The sequence below is a fragment of the Canis lupus genome, chromosome 12 (genome assembly GCF_048164855.1).
Source record: "Canis lupus baileyi chromosome 12, mCanLup2.hap1, whole genome shotgun sequence".
Taxonomy (NCBI): Eukaryota; Metazoa; Chordata; class Mammalia; order Carnivora; family Canidae; genus Canis; species Canis lupus.
In genome coordinates this window covers 10210092-10227366 of record NC_132849.1, presented here as the reverse complement: position 1 = coordinate 10227366, position 17275 = coordinate 10210092, and the positions used below count along the sequence as shown (strand labels likewise).

Below are 17275 nucleotides of genomic sequence, written 5' to 3'. Positions count from 1 at the left end.
AGCTGTTCTTTATAATCTTCATCTCTTTCTCCCATTCTCAATTTTTCTTGATGTGATGAGTATCTTTTAAGTAATGATAGGTGAAGGCAAGAAAATATTAATGGGGTAGGAAGGCACACATAATACTTTATGCAGTGCAGTTATCCTTACCAATTATAAAGTGCCACCACAGTAATCTAAATAACAACTTTTTTCTTTATGACATTTGGAAGGTTTTTTCTAATGCTATGATTTCTCTTATAATTTGTTTTTTGCTATGTTATTTTTTGTAAAAAAATAAAATGACTGAAGAGATCATTTCTACCAAGTTTGAGACATGTTGGGATGGAGGAATAATGGAAAAAATTTCCCTTAGGTAACCGAAGATACTAGAGATCTTTTAAAACAATATTTAAGTTAACATCTATCACTTAATGAAATAAAGTATGTTTCCTCAGCAAAGGTTACAGATAGAGAAATTCCATTGCTTTGTGGATGCCACATTGTGAGATACTAGTGCAGGGAAAGACATTATATTTAATGGTTAATTAAAATTAGGTCTTCTCTTCAACTAAGTATTTCTTTATATTAAACTCTGGTGAACTATGAGTCCTTTCAAAGGATTGGAATGTAAATGTGTACTGAAAATAAGAGTTGGATGTTAATTTTCTGCTTGTTTTTTTTAAACCTTATTTCCCAGAACATCTACTGTATTAACATTTATCAAAGAGATAGGACTCCTAAGCAAGGTAGTAGGTAAATAACGTATATTATTTCATTTAATCATTGTAATTGCTGTCTAAGGAAGATTTGTTTGCTGAATTAAATTCAGAATATAAATGAGTTTTCAGGTAACTAAAAATTCCATTCCTTATAAATCAATATAAATCTTTTAGTGAGCAAAGCGATATTTCTTAACTGAATGTAGTTTTGTTAAAATCCTAATGGAGAAGTTTTGACTTAATGTTTTTTTTTTCTGTGTAAAAACAATAGCTTTCTTTTTTTTAATGAAAGGTAGTTTTAATTTGTGCTAATTTTGTCAGACTTTTTCAAGTAAACTGTGTAGGTCACTCTTTGGTTAGGTTGGTAAATGATGACTGGGGTATGGTAGGTTCAGATTCTTGTCAAGTTGAGTCCTTGCCAAGTTGATTTAGTGGTTAAACTGAGAGTTATCCGTGAGATCCTAAAAGTTAAAAGAAATTAGAGTTGGAAACGGAGACTCTATAAAATGAGCCCTTTCATTCTGAGTTAAAGCAAATATTTGCCAGTGTTCCTCCATTTTAGAGGAATCATCATGTAAATGAAAGCAATTAAGTATATTTCAAACTTAAAAAGTTTTAAGTTTTTTTTTTATACCAATCTGGCATGAAATTAGTAACTTTAGGGATTCTATAACTTGGTTTATGAATAAGACTAATATTTTCCTTTAGAAGAATAGTCATATACACATTAGTAGAAACATCAACAGTATTTATATAGTTCATTCTGCTATGAACTAAATTGTGTCCCCCATAAATTTATATGTTGAAGCTCCAACCCTTAAGTGATTATATATGGAGATAGAACCTTTAGGAGTTAATAAAGTTAAATGAAGTAATAAGTGTGGGGCCCTATTGATTGATAGGGCTGGAGCCCTTAAGAGGAAGAAACACCAGAGCCCTCTCTCCTCATGCACATGCACCAGGGAAAGCTCATATGAGAATATAGTAGGAAGATGGCTGTCTACAAGCCTTCACCAAAATCTGGATCCTTGATTGGACTTTTATAGCCTATAGAACTATGAGAATAAATTTCTGTTGTTTAAGCCTCCTAGTCTGTATATTGTGTTATGGCAGCCCAAGCAGAGTAATAAATGTACTATATGCTGAGGACTGGTTTTAGAGATTTATGTGAATGAACTTATTTTGCATTTAAAACAACTATAAGAGGCGGGTGCCGTGGTTACTCTTTCCATTTTACATATGAGGACATCGAAGCACATTTAGGGTTAACTAACTTGCCCCAGATCACACAGTTAGTAAATAATGGAGCCAAGATTAGAATCCAGGCAGTCTAGTGCCAAGGTCCCTTCTTCTAAACACCATTCCACACTATTTCAGTAGATTCTAAAGACAGAAAAGCATCAATAGCAGAACATAGGAAAAATCCATTGTGAGAAGAAAATTATAGTGAAATGGTAGAAAAAGTGAAAATTTAGTCTGCAGAATTTTCAGTAATCAAAGTTAGGTGCTTATATCTTTTATTTATTTTTATTTATTATTTTTTTGGTGCTTGTATCTTTTAATAAAACTTTTGAGTGGTTACAATTTTTTTTCCCACCAAATAAGCTAGGTAGGAATGGATCCTTTATTGTTATATTTTTAGATATGCAGTTTATTAAAGGATTAATAAAGTTCAAGACTTCGTTTCTCATTTATTCTCTTTTTTGCATTTCATATTTGCTAGTATGACTTGGAAGTTAAAAAATTTTTTTTAATTTTTATTTTATTATTTTTTTTTACCTTTTCTTTGTTTAAATAGAAGAAATCTAACCAATGGGTAATAGTTCTGAGTATCTCATTTGACATCCTAAATTCAGTATGCCTTTACAGAATCAATCTTAGAGTTAAAAGGAACTTTAAAAGTCTGGCCTATTATGGAACATATAGGCGAATATTGAACATATAGGATCATACAGGCGAGTATTGAAACTTGCAGTATTTGAGATTATATGGAAAATAACTTAATATGTGTCCTTTCCCATGTTAGTAGCTTTAATTATGAAAAAAATTATATGGTAACTGAAATCAGTGTTCCTCTGACTTCTACTAGCTAGTGCTTGGCATTATACAATTTTTTATGTGTAGATAACAGAAAACCCATTTCAAAATGGCTTAAACTAAAAGACATTTAATTGCTCAATGAAGTCCTAGCATAGATTGGAATCCAGCTAAGCTTTTCCTTTACATCTTTCCTCTGTTTTCCTCTGTGTGTTGATATCTTCACACTGGCTGCCTCAGCTTTATATATTCATATTACCACATCTGTAGAAAAGAGAACACTGTAGTGAAGGGAGCACTTGGGTTTCTTAGAAACTTCACCGAAAGACTCATTGTTTCTTGTCTCTAATTGGTTTTTGAGCCCATCCTCTAACCAAATACCATTCCCAGAAGGATGACATATATTCCTTTGGTTTTACCCAGTTAAGGCAAACTCCTGGAATTAGTGAGGGCAAAGAAGGAAATGTTGCTGGACACAGATTAGCACTGATATTAATTATTCCAATAGTGATTAATGGAATGAGTTCTCCAGAATGAGATATTTTGGAGAATAAAAAGAATTTTGTGATGGATAGGTCTTTTTGTATTTATTTTTTTTAACTTTTTTTTTTCTTAAAGACTTTATTTATTCATGAGAGAGAGAGAGAGAGAGAGAGAGGCAGAGAGACAGGCAGAGGGAGAAGCCGGCTCCATGCAGGGAGCCTGATGTGGGATTCCATCCCGGGACTCCCAGGATCACGCCCTGGGCCGAAGGCAGGTGCTAAACTGCTGAGCCACCCAGGGATCCTGGTCTTTTTGTATTTAAAAGAAAGCATTTTGATTTGGAAGAGAGTTACTTTGGAGTGCTTTTTGAAGTGTGCTTTTATTTTCTCTATGTGTTATCTATGTGTCTATAGGTGTATGTGTGTGAATTCTTTTTGCTATTTCCAACTTAACTGGGTTATGACTTCTAATATTTTGTTGAGAATTTACACATATTTATATTTTGCATTCATATTCTGTATTTTTCTTGCATTGTTTTGTGGTATCAGGGTAATACTGGCTTCATAAAATAAATTTGGAAGTGTTCTCTGCTCTTCATATTTCTGGAAGAGATTGTTAAACATTGATTTTATTTTCTTCTTCAGTGTTGGTAAAATTAACCACGGAAGCCATCTGCATCTGGAAATTTTTTTTCTGGGAGAATTTTAAACTGCAAATTAAGTTTCTCTAGATGTAAAGACCAATCAGTTTACCTACAGTTGACACTTGAACAACGTAGATTTGAACTGCATGGGTCCATTTATGTGTGTGTGTGTGTTTTTAATACAGTATAATAGTGTAAGTACATTTTCTCTTAAGATTTTTTTCAAATTTTTATTTGAGTTCTAGTTAGCTAACATACAGTGCAGTATTGGTTTCATGAGCAGAATTCAGTGATTCATCACTTAGATGAAACACCCAGTACTCATCACAGGTGTCCTGTTTAATACCCATCACCCATCTAGCCCACCCACCACCCTCTTCCCTTCATCAATCCTCAGATTGTTCTCTCGTCATTAAGAATTTTTGATGGTTTGTTTCCTTCTTTTTCTTTTTCTCATATGTTCATGTTTTGTTTCTTAAATTTCACAGAAGTGAAATCATATGGTATTTGTCTTCCTCTGACTTATTTTGAATACACTCTAGCTTCATCCATGTTGTTGCAAATGACAGGATTTCATTCTTTTTGATGGCTGAGTAATATTCAGTTGTGGATATGCTTGTCTGTGTATATGAATCTTACAATTTTATTAATAACATTTTTCTAACATATCTTATAAGAATATAGTTTATAATGCACATACAAAGTACGCGTTAATCAACTGTTTATTATCACTAAGGCTACTAGTAAACAGTAGGCTGGTTAAATTTTTGGGGATTCAAAAATTTCATGTGGGATTTTGACTGCATTGGAGATCAGTCCTCTTAACCCCAGGGTTTCTAGGGCCAACTATATTTCTTCTTGAGTGGGTTTTGATGGTTTGTGTTTTTTGAGGAATTGGTTCATTTCATCTTAGCTGTTGATTTTATGTGTGTAGAGTGGAGTATTGCCTTGTTATCTTTTGAATGTTTGTGGCAGCTATAGAGATAATATCCCCTAATTCCTTTGATTCCTAATATTAGTAATTCATGTTTTCTCTCTTTGTCGGTCCTATTAGAAGCTTGGTTTCATTGATCTTTTTAAAAAATTTATCATGGCTCACTTTAACCAAATCTTAGTAAATCAAATTCAGCAATATGTAAATAAATAATACTTCATGACTATTGCATGGTTGGTTTAATATTCAGAAATTAGTCATTGTAATTGAAAATATTCAGGGAATGAGAGAAAACCTATATGGTGGTTTCAGTAGATACAGAAAAAGCATTTAACAACACTCAAGATCAATCCGTGATAAAAGCTCTCAGCAAATGTGGATAGAAGGGAACTTCCTCAGCCTGATTTAAAGGCATTAAAACACATGGGCACACACACTCTAAAATGAAACAAATGGAAAAAATTTGCCACATACTTAATATTGGAAGACAAGATGTATTCCCCTAAGATTATGAACTAGGTAAGAATGTCTGCTCTTCTACTTCTGTGTAGCATTGTGGTTGAGGTCCTAGCCAGTGGATTAAAGCAAGAAAAAGACAATAGAGATATGAAGATTGGAAATGAAGAAGTTCAACTATCTTTACTTGTTGTCAATAAGATTTTCCATGAAGAAAATCTTAAGGAATCCACTGAACAATGAAAACAAAGTACTAGATTGAATAAAATTTAATAAGGTCATAAGGTACAAGTTCAGTGTACAAAATAAATTGTATTTCTGTGTACTAGCAATAAACAGTCACAATGCAGTTTAAAAATATCATTTGCAGTAGCATCAAAAAATATGAACTGCACGTAGGTGAATTTAGCAAAATACACGTAAAACCTATACACTTAAAACTGTAAGTAATTATTGAGAGACATTTCAAGGGACTTAAATAAATGGAGAGAGATGCCATGTTCATGAATTGGAATATTCACTACCATTGAGATGTCATTTCTTTTAAAATTCATATTTGGATTTAAAGAAATCCTAATTATAATGACTTCGTATAAATTGGTAGGCTGACTCTAAAACCTATGAAAAGGCAAAGTATGTGCAATAGTATAATATTTTAAAAAGAACAAAGTTGAAGGATTTATATTACCTGATTTTAATATTTACTGTAAAGCTGCAGTAATGAGGACAGTCTTAATGATGCAGTCTTATTTCTTAATTTAGCATCAAGGACAGACATAGAGATAGTGGAAAAAAATAGAACTAGGACTGCACATATATAACATGGTTAATTGATTTTCAACAAAGGTGCCCAGGTAATTCAGTGGGTAAAAGGATAGTCTTTCCAATAAATCATGCTGGATCAGTTACATATCCCATAAAAAAATAACAAACCTTGACTCTTCATTGTACATAAAAATTAACTTAAAATGGATCACAGATATAAACATAAAAGGGAAAAGTGTAAAACTTTTGGTAGAAAGCTTTGGAGAAAATCTTTGTGACTTTGAGGTAAGAAAAGAGTTCTTAGAATACAAAAAGCATAAACCATAAAAGAAAATTGGATAATTGGACTTCATAAAAATTAAAAATTTCTGCTCTCCAAAAGACATTAAGAAAATGAAAAGGTAGGTAAGACAAGACTTAGAGAAAATGTTTGTGATATACACAGACACATACTAATGTATTTAGAATATATAAATGATTTATATACCAAAGAAGGTTTATGAATAGCCACAAGCATGATGGTTGCCAGAGAAATTAAAATTCAAGCCACTATGAATATCCTACACACTCATTAGAATGCCTAAAATTAAAAAGGCCAGCAATACCAAAAATGTTGATAAGGATGGTAGAGCAACTAGAACTCTTCTACATTGTTCCTTAGTGTATAAAATGGAAACTGTGGAGAGCTATTTATCAGGTCTCTTGTAAAGTTAAACATCAACTTACCATATGGCTCAACAATTTTACTCTTAAATATTTCCATGATGCTCACAAAGGAGATCAGATTGTTTTATTTTTCTTACTAACATTTTTGCATCAGTGGTATGTAAAATCATAGATTGAATTTTAAGCTCTCCTTTCCTGTGTTCTATAAAAATTTATGTTGGAGTTACTGTTCTTAACATTTTTAAAAAAATATTTTATTTATTTAAGAGAGTGAGTGAGAGAGCAAGCACGAGGGCAGGGATTGGGGCAGAGGGAGAGGGAGAAGCAGGCTTCCTACTGAGCAGCAAGCCTGCCATGAGGCTCAATCCCAGGACCCTGGGATCATGACCTGAGTCATAGGCAGATGCTTAACTAACTGAGCCACCCAGGCACCCCACTGTTCTTAAAATTAAAGTAGAATCTATTCTATGGAACTTCCAGAGTACGATACTTTTATGGTGGGTAGGTCTTTGAGAACTGCTCAGTTTCCTCAGCTTCTTGGTCTGTTTTGTTTGTTTAGACTTCATGTTTCTTATATAATTCAGTCATACATATATTCAGTTAATATATATAAAATATGTTATATATCTGATGTATCTCATTTTTCTTTTATATGTTTCTGTATATAATATTAAATCTATAATATATAGTCATAGAAAATTATCAGTGGCATTCATTTTTTCAAATTTATTGGTAAGATATGAGTAAAGTGGGCTTTTTATAGTTTTCTTAGTTTTTCTCTGTTGATGCAGTCTTACTTTTCATTTTGCATTTTGTATTCCCTGGCTACTTTTTAAGCGCTGGTTAGGGGTAGAGTCATTGTATAGTTCTTCTGATAGAACTATCCTTGAATTTATATTTTTGGCAATTTTCTTTATTTCTAATTCATTAATTTTTGCCTTTTAACTTTTCTGATTCTTTTATTTTTTGCTCAAGTTTATCATTTTTTCTTCCTTAGTAGGGTGTTGTGAATTCAGTTATTTTCATTTGTTCTTATGAAATAACATAAAATTTTCAAGTTACGAGTTTCTGAGAACTGTATTAGTTGAATCCTATGTTCTCATAATAAAGTTTTATTAATGTTTTATATATTCTACAGTATTGTGTTTCACTTCATTTGACCCAGGGGTAGTTTAGATCTTTTAACTTTATCCAGTCTAGGTAAATAATCATAGTGATAGCCAGGAACTTCAATTTTACATTTCTCTTCCTTGGGCTGTTTAGCCCAGGCACAAACCTCTTTTTGTGGAACTAACCAGAATTGGTATAGAACAGGTGGGTCAGGCCTTTCTCTGTTCCAGAGTTGTCAGCACCATGGAGGAGTATGCACTTCCAGGATTTCATAAATAAGTAGAGAACTGAAGCATAACTACCTATAAAAATTGAAATAACAATAACAGGTACTCTTAAGGATTTTAAAATAAGCATGATAAATATTTTGGATGAAATACTATTAACATAAAAAGAAATACATATTTAAGTGATCATGGAAGAGAGAGGATTATATGGGGGACTAAAGGCTTGATAAAATATTTGTCATAATAAAAAGCTGAGGAACAAAGAAAAATAAAAGGAGAGTATGTCTGTAATAACCCAGAACAAACATTCTGGTTATTGTTAGCATGAAGAGAACTTAAGTGGGGATAAGATCCAGGAACTCATCCAGGAATGGTGGAATGTTTGCCTTGTTAGTGGGAAGATAATACTTATTGATAAGTTGGAAAGAATTGTTAGAATCACAAGAAGAAGAAAATGTGATGTAAGTTTAGGACAAACGTTTTAAGAACGAATTTGTATAGCTTTAAAACGTCAGAAGAAAGCACTGTTTGCCCAGTGGAAAAAGGGATGGAAGGAAAAAGAAAAGAATAGTAACTAAGCAATGTCAAATGCGACTTATTGATAAAATATGCGGAGTTTAATGCTTAACTCTGAGAGCCTTAGTAGCCTGTCAAATGGAGAAGGACAAAGTTGGGATATTTACTGAGATTTTTAAGTCTGGGTTAAGATGGGCCTTTCAGTTGGGGTTTGGGGTACTTGGTTATGATTGGGTTAAGGACCATAATATAACAGTTTAGAATTGGTAAGCAGTGAGTTTGGAGGTAAGGAGTTCAGAGTTTTGGGGCTTAAGCCATCATTGGATAGTTTGCATCAAAGAGTTGATGGGTCTTTCAGGAAGTTCCTGGAATGAACAGTAAAATTATTTTGCAGCATTTATCTTTCTGGGCCAGGGTAACAGTAAACTCATGTTGATGAAGACAGTATAATAATTAAGCCATTTTAATGTAGGTAGTAACAAGTGTGGATGATTTTTATTTTCAGAAGATAGAAATAATTGTGTTCCAGGGGTTGGGAAAGACTCATCCACTCCTTGTTACTTATTATTTTACTATGCTTTAGATTTATTTTAGGTTATATTCATGATTTTGCAGTTTATATTCATTAGTAAGATTGACCTGTATTCTTGTCATATGTTTACAGTGACTAGTTTTGCTATCAGCTAGTTTTGTTAGTTTCTCCCTCCCTGAATTGTTTCCTTTAATTTCAAGATTTTATCTCTCTTAAAGATGGGTATAGATCTATATTTTGATTTTTTTGATTATTTTGATTTTTTCTACTCATATTTTGATTTTTTTACTCATATTTTGTTTAATATTCACTTTCTTTTTCAGTATGATTAACCTGCTTTTCGATTGTTAAGGATCATTTTAGTTGCTGTTGTACTATGATCATCTAGCCCTATTGTACTTTCATGATTATTTCAAAGTATATATTTTCCCTTCCTTTGAATTTGTACCAGAAGAGCATGGTTGTATTATGACTTAGCTTAACATTTTTTGAACTACCCTTCCCATTTCTTGAATTAATTCCCCCCCTTTTTTTTAAACTTAGTTAAGTTGGTAGATATCTCATGCTGTGACCAGGAAGAAAATGAAGGAGAGTTACAATTTTAGTTTTCTTTTACCTTCCTATTGTCAACATGTCATCTTTATGGAAATATATTGAATAGGGTTTATTATTCTTAAGGAAAAGCGAACCATGTTGGGTATTATTTTTGGTCCTTATACTCCTGCTTTGGTTTTTTATATGTTAAAAAATTAAAACAGACCTTCTATGTAGGGCATGTTATTAATGACAGTTATTTTCCCTCACCTAAAATATAGGAAGTTCACAAATGGGTGCTACCATAGTAGATGCTTTGGATACCCTTTATATCATGGGACTTCATGATGAATTTGGAGATGGGCAAAAATGGATTGAAGAGAACCTTGATTTCAGTGTGGTGAGTATACAATTGATGACTTCTTTGATCGGCTATGAAAAGACAGTGTCTAAACCATGGTGGTTTTGAGCATTATACCAGCAGTTTAAGGAAATCCTAAATTCCCTGCCTTCTTTGGAGATTAGAGTTGTTATTTAACTTTTGCATAAAATACATACTCTTTTTCACCATCTTCCTTTCACTTTTCTTAACCTTATCATTTGAGGCAGTGTGTTAAGCAATAGTAACAGAAAAAAACCACACAGGACTAGAAATACCAGGCAAGCATAAACTACTTTATAAACAGTAAGCATTTTGTTAATTTTTATTTATTTATATATATTTTAAAGATTTATTTATTTATTCAGGAGTAACAGAGAGGCAGAGATGTAGGCAGAGGGAGAGCAGGCTTTTCGCAGGAGCCCAGTGTGGTTCTCGATCCCAGATCCCAGGATCATGACCTGAGCCAAAGGCAGCCGCCCAACCACTGAGCCACTCAGGCATCCCACATTTTGTTAATTTTTAAAGATTCAATAATCCGGTATAGCTTTGATGAGCCTTCATAACAAGGCTTATGCCCCTCTTTCCAGCATTTTGGCATAGTTGTTAAGTGGTGTGGCTGAAGTTTGAAGCCTGGCACAGCTACATTCTCACTGTGTGACTTGGGAAAGTTTCGTATTTTTTTCTAAACCTGTCATAAAATTACTATTGCATTGCAATATTGTAAGGAATATTTGAGATAATCTGGTACACATTAAGTGTCTGTAATTATTATTGTGGTAGGAATTATTTTCATTATTGCTAGTATTCACTCACAAGTTGTATGGACTATTTTTTCATATTCATTATCTTTAGTATTTTAGTGTTTGCTGTTCTTTCTCTTGCTGTGGTCAGAAGTCACTCTTTCACTATGTGTTTTTCTCTGGCAGATTCTGCATCACTAAAGTTATGATTTAAATCCATAATTATTTCTTCTCTCATGCTTTTCTGATGCTAACCACACAAAAATGGATTACTTTTTTAATATTATTATTGCATTTTAAACATACATCAGTTAGACAATTTTTAATATCAGTTAGATTTAGGTTTGCCTGTGAGTGGCAGAAAATCTAATCTAAAATAGCTTAAATAAGATAGATGTTTATTTCCCTTTCATGTAATTAGGCACAGAGAGTAAGCAGTTTAAGGTTGGCTTGGTTTAGGATACTTAGTCTTTTTTTTTTTTTTCCACAATACATAGGCAGGTGAAACAATTTTATTTCACAATTGCCTTTAAAACCTTGAATATACTATGTTCTTCATATAAAAACATTACTGCAGATATCTTACTTTCTAGAAAATGATTATATAGACCCTCTCAAAGAAAAATATACACCATTCTTTGGTTTCAGACAAGTTGCTTGGACTGGTTGCTAAAACATACCATAAGACCACCCTGTGTCTTTTGGTTCAAAGTATAGATTATTGTCATCAATACAGTACATTCTTACATATTTAATAATACACATATAGACTGGTTTGTGACTTAATGTTCCATTGGTTCTTCAGACTTTCCTGCAGGTTCATGAGCAGATTGAGCAGGCTATGCCCCTTTCTGGGGTCTTTGAGACTTTCCAGGAATGGAGATACATCATCATCATCAGTTGTGAACTCTAAGTCTTTACCAACAATTCCAGTGGAAACATTCTTTATAGTTAGGTCTTGTTTTGCAAGAAGTGTTTAACCAGTTCCTTCAAATTGCACTTCATAAACCCAGATGTATGTCTCTCCAAGTATAAGTACAAGCTGATTAAGAACAGGCTCCAATGGGCATGGTTCTACATCAAAATAGTTGGCAGATGGACAAGTTTAGAAAATGTGAGGGCCCGTATCATCTTAACCAGCAATAACCATATAGTCTCCAGCCATTTATTTGTGTTAGTATTTGGTTCTTGCTTCTAATTAGTGATACAAGACAAGACATAGGAAGAGATCTGTCAAATACAAATCTGGAATCCAAACACTCCTGGTGCACAAAATTACATAACAGTCTAGCATCAGCAATAAGTGCCACAATTGAGATACCACTATGGTTGTCAACATGGAGAATTTTCTTCTGATGAACTGCAAGCTCTGATTGTGCCATCTTCAATGCAACCAACACTGCATGGATTTCGTATTTTAGACCAATGTGGCTGAACCTTGTTTGACAGCTTCCATTACATACTCAATTTGATGAACCTGCCCCGAGGGCTCCAAACAGTGACATCATTGTCATACTAGTTATGAAACATGGTTCCAGTGCGAATCTGGCTATGGCCTCCTGCAAGAGGTTCAGGTTCAGAAGCCCTTTATTTTGTTGCTCTGTCAACAACTCTGTCAACTTCACTGTATAGCTTCAATCTCATGGTTCAAGGTGGTTCCTTGCTAAGGTGGATGAAGCTCCTAATTGGAGAAAAGAGGAAAGATATGTGAGTCTTCTGTAAAAACAGTTTACAGGAATCGGTTATTCCAATTTTGCTTGTATACCATTGAGTAGATCTGACTCATATGGCCCAACCTTAGTGTAAAGGAAGTGTGAGAGATATAGTCCCCCTTTTTTTTTTTCTCCTGTTTGGCTACGTGGTCCTTAGAGGATTTTTTTTTTTTTTGTATCTTATTTAAGAAATGCCTACTCTTCTTGAAGAGTATTGAATATTCTTATATTTTGTTCTGAATGTTTTAAAGTTTGGCGTTTGCATTTAGGTCTTTAATTCATCTGAAATTGATCTTGTGTGTAAGGGTGAGAGAGGCAACTATCCGTTGATCCTAGAACCATTTATGTCCTTGCTATTTATACATGCCACATCAGTTATATGAGTCAGTTCTTTTCTGTTGGCTTAAACTGTCTTAACTGCAATATTTTTATAGGAAGCTTGATATCTGATCTTGTTCTATTAGGAAATTATCTTAGCAGTTCTCAGCTCTTTGTTCTTGTAAGCTCTGGAGTACTGTTGACATTTTGATGAGAATTGCATTCAATTTACGGATTAATTTGGAGAGAATTGACATCTGTACAGTCTCAAATACTCCTGTCCATTAACATGTCAGCTTATTAGGCTTTATAATCCGCTAGTATATCATTGTATCAGTTTGCTCAATCAGGAACCAGAATTATACCATTTATTTTAATTAGAGGATTTAATGTTTAGAATTGTTAACCAATTAACAAGGAATTGAAAAGGCAAAAAGAAAACATTGTAGTATCACAAGAGGTAGTAACAACAGTAAACATCTACCTCCTTGGGACTGTGAGAACAGTGGGAAGAAGTTGGGATTATTAAAATTTAGTACTTAGGGACTGTTTCTGGTACATTAGGAGCTTTTAAAAGGGCTTTATTAGAGTTGGGACTCAGATCTCTGAGGAGAGGATTCCTAGCTGGTCCTTGGTATTTCAAAGGGCCATGGTGAGGCTGATTTGGAGAATGGTGTGTGACAGGGGAACTGTAATGTGGAACCAAGTGCCACTGCCAGGGCAAAGAATGATGGCTGGTTTGACACTGTCAGAAACCAGAAGTAAATTGGAAGGAAGAAGTCCTTTCTCCTTCCTGCAGCCTTGTATTATCTTTGTAAAACCTCCTGTTGGCAGGGCCCGTATGGGAGCCAGCTGGCTAATGAGACATAGATTTGCAGAGTTCCAATTCCAGTATACCAAAGTAGACTATAGAAGGATAGATTTGAACCTGAGGGGGGAAAAAAGCTTAATAATCAGCACAGTCATTTACCATCCCTCTACCCTTGACCTTTCTGTGTCATATGTTATAGCTGTATATTTTGCAGATAGTGTGTATTTGGATTTTGTTATTTTTATCCAGCCTTGGAGTCTTTTAACTATCAAGTTTGGAATATTTGCATTTATTGTGATAACATATATTTGGAGTTGGCTCTTCCATCTTTGTTTTTCATCCTATATTATTATTGTATTTTTCATTGTTTTTATTTTCTACTTTCCTTATTCTCCATTAAATTACTTCATGTCTCTTTTTCCCCCTCTACTTCATTGACATTTATACTTGTCATTTCCATTCATTTTGGGGCAGTTATTGAAATTTTATATGTACACATAATTGAAGTTTAAAATTAATCAGTTTCTTTTTCCTCATCCTGAAGAATATAAGTGTCTTAGAATTCTTTAATTTACTCATCTCCCTCTTATGTATAATTATTATCCAGCTGGTTCCAACTTGTATTTGAAACTTTCAAATTGAGGAATGAATGGATGACTGACTGAATGGAGGAATAAATGAATGAATTTATTGAATGCCTCCTCTGTGACAGGCACTGTTCTGGTTTCTGTGGATACGGTAATCAGCAAAACAGAGTCTTCTTGCTTTTTGAGTTTGTACTTTAGTTTTGGGAGGAAAAACAGTAAATAAATATTCAAGTCACATATAGTATATCAGGTGGTGATAAGTGCTGTGAAGAACTAGGAGAGCAAATAGGATTGAAGTAAGTAGTGTGGGGTTGCCATTTTACATGGGGTGGCTAGCTAAGTACTCTGTTATACAGTAACATTTCTAAGAAGAGACCCAATGGAAGCTATATGGATATAAGGCTCTATCATAATGGATGTTATAGTTGAGTATAGTATTAGAGAAGTTGATTATTTTCTCAACCTGAGAAAGGTACAGTTTCATTGTCTTCCTGTTTCTGTTATACTATTAGAAAGTATGCTATCAGTCTAATTTTTCATAGGTAATATGTCTTGTTTTCCCCTTGTTTTAATCTTTTTTTTTCCTACCTTCTAGAATTCAATTACCAAATACACGTGTGTATTATTCTTTAAAGGACTCATATTATTCCATCAGTCTAAGAATTTGTTTTTATCAATTTTGGAAGATTCGCAGTTGTTACTCCTTTGAATATTGCTTGTTGTCCCATTCTTTCCCTTCTCTGCCTTTAGAGCTCTTCTCGTCTGTCTCTTTTGTGAGGGAAGTTCTCAATTTTACAAATAAAGAATTATAAGCAATCAGATGATGATAAGTATTAATTGAGGAAATGATGCAGGTTAAAAGAGATTAGCGATGGGGGGTTACTTCATTCTGTATTGTGAGTTTGGAAAAACCTGTTCACAGAACTGTAGGTAAAGTGTAAAGATTGACATACAGGAGTGAGTTTGGTAATTTTAGAACAGTAAGTAGACCCATTTGATAATAATGCAGTGAGTCAGGAGGACTCCTATTGGTAGGAGATGATGTCAGACAGGTAGTGGGGAGTCTGAATATGTTGGGTCTTATCAGTTATTTTGTTCTGAGTGTAACCAAAAGTCATAGTAAGGGTTTGCACACAAAATTACTGAACGTGACTTAAAGGTGTAAGAGGTTCACTCTACCTACAGGGTGCTGAATAAATAGAGTGTAAGGAGAGGCATAAGGCTGAAATAGGGGAACTGGTTAGGAGGTTATTGTTTCAGTGAGTAATAGAGGCCTGCCCTCCTCTCTTTCACTGCCTCTCTGTATTTAATGAATGTCTGCTATGTGCCCTGCAATATACTATGTAGTGGGAATATATGAAGTGTAGTATAAAGCATTTTTCTTTCGTGGGTGGGGTGGGATGATAGATATGTTATTAAAAAATTCCATTATATTGTGGGAGATTTTATATCAGAGATATAAAATTAGCAAATTATGTGTTCTGCCTATTAGTGTTAGAAAGACTTCAGGATGATACTGTATTTCCTTTTCATTTTTATTAAAACATTTTAGTTATGAACATTATATCAGTCTGTAGTGTATATCTTGTGGATTCTTTGGTCATGTTCTCTGCTGCTTCTACTTTTCTTTCCATGTATTAGAATTTTTCTCAGCAATATCTAAATCTGTATCTAAATATGAACATATATACTTTATCTGGTAAGGTTATTAATGCTATACTTGTGCCAAATTCTCTTCTGTTTTTGTTTGGCTTTTAATTTTGTTTGTAATTGTTTTTCTTAAGGAAATTTTCATTTTGGGGAAATTCAAGTCTTTCTATCATCATTTATTACCAATACAGTTACTTTGTCAAGGAAATTTATATGTTGTCACATTTTCTCCTACTTTGTTGTATTTTTTTCTACATTTATTTCTAAACTATTTATATTTCATTTTGAGAGAAAGAGAGATAATCTGAAATGAGTATCTAAATTAATTTCTAGCCTAGGATCCAGTTTTCTCAACATTATTAATTGAATAATCCATCATCCTATCATTTTTTGGTGCCTCTTTAAGTTTTTATGTATATGAGGAAAAGTATTTAAAACTCATGAGAAATATATATATATATATATATATATATATATATATATATATATATATAAATGGACAGTGTGCTATAGTAACTAGAACAGAAGGAAATGGACCCAGTAGAGAAACTGCTATTCCAGAATTCAAGAAGTGAAGGCTTTCATGAGAGAATAATCAAGAGCATTAAATATTGTGATAATTTCGGAATAATAGGTAAGATACATAAAAATGATTTTGGCTAATAGGAAGCTGTGGTGACAGTAATAGAGGAGTTTCAGTAACAATAAATGGGAAATGAGATTGCAGTTGCATGAGAAATGAAGGTATGGGAAGTGGAAAAAACATTCTCTCAGGGTGTTTGTGAGAAACGTATAAAGTACTGAAAATATATGGAAAACTATAAAGTTTTATGTATATGTAAATATTTTCAACATGTTTTCACAGAACTCAGAGGTGTCTGTGTTTGAAGTCAACATTCGATTTATTGGAGGCCTGCTTGCAGCTTATTACCTTTCAGGAGAAGAGGTGAGCCACTCAGGTAGTCGTTGTTTGTGGGGAAGGCGCTCTGAACAGACTTTAATAAAATGAAAGTTTTCCCCTTACAGCATATTATTTTTTCTTAATTATCTAATGTTGAATTCATGTAAAAGTTTGCTGAGAGAACTAGATTCTTCAGGTAGAACCTTGGGAATAATGATTTTCCCTTTTTTTGAGAATTTTAGTAAAATGTGAATTCATCGCAGATCCTATCTCTGTATACACCACTTCTCCTTTGCAGGAACTGTCCTTCTCCAGGATTTTGCCGCTGCAATTAATTACATGGTTGAAATGGGGGCAGGGGGATGGGAGGAGGTGGTTAATAAGATCAGAATTAAGGAATGAATCAGGAAGAATGAATATTAATTAGTTATAAAAATTAATTATAAAAGCTCCCTTTTTGGAAATTAAATGATTTTTTTTTTGCTATAGATTTAAAAAGCACACAGCAATAACCCTGAATTCTTCTTTCTGGAAGTCTTGGTGTATGTAATATACATAGATTACATACAT

At 33.4% G+C, this 17275-nt stretch overlaps 1 protein-coding gene and 1 long non-coding RNA gene across 9 annotated transcripts in view; one reads left to right on the top strand and one right to left on the bottom strand.

Annotated features, from left to right (window-relative positions):
* MAN1A2 (mannosidase alpha class 1A member 2) overlaps positions 1-17275 on the top strand; it is a 212516-nt gene that overhangs the window by 51376 nt on the left and 143865 nt on the right. For all 8 annotated transcript variants that reach the window (XR_012004142.1, XR_012004141.1, XM_072769611.1 and 5 more), the window contains 2 exons: positions 9886-10004; positions 16670-16750. Coding sequence is in view for 6 of the 8 variants with exons in the window: in XM_072769611.1 (XP_072625712.1) it covers positions 9886-10004; positions 16670-16750 (200 nt within the window). In the remaining 2 variants the exon portion in view is untranslated. The remainder of the gene's footprint in view (positions 1-9885; positions 10005-16669; positions 16751-17275) is intronic.
* LOC140601089 (uncharacterized) overlaps positions 8489-17275 on the bottom strand; it is an 87603-nt gene continuing 78816 nt past the window's right edge. The window contains exon 2 of the long non-coding RNA XR_012004144.1: positions 8489-12407. This is a non-coding gene — a long non-coding RNA (uncharacterized lncRNA). The remainder of the gene's footprint in view (positions 12408-17275) is intronic.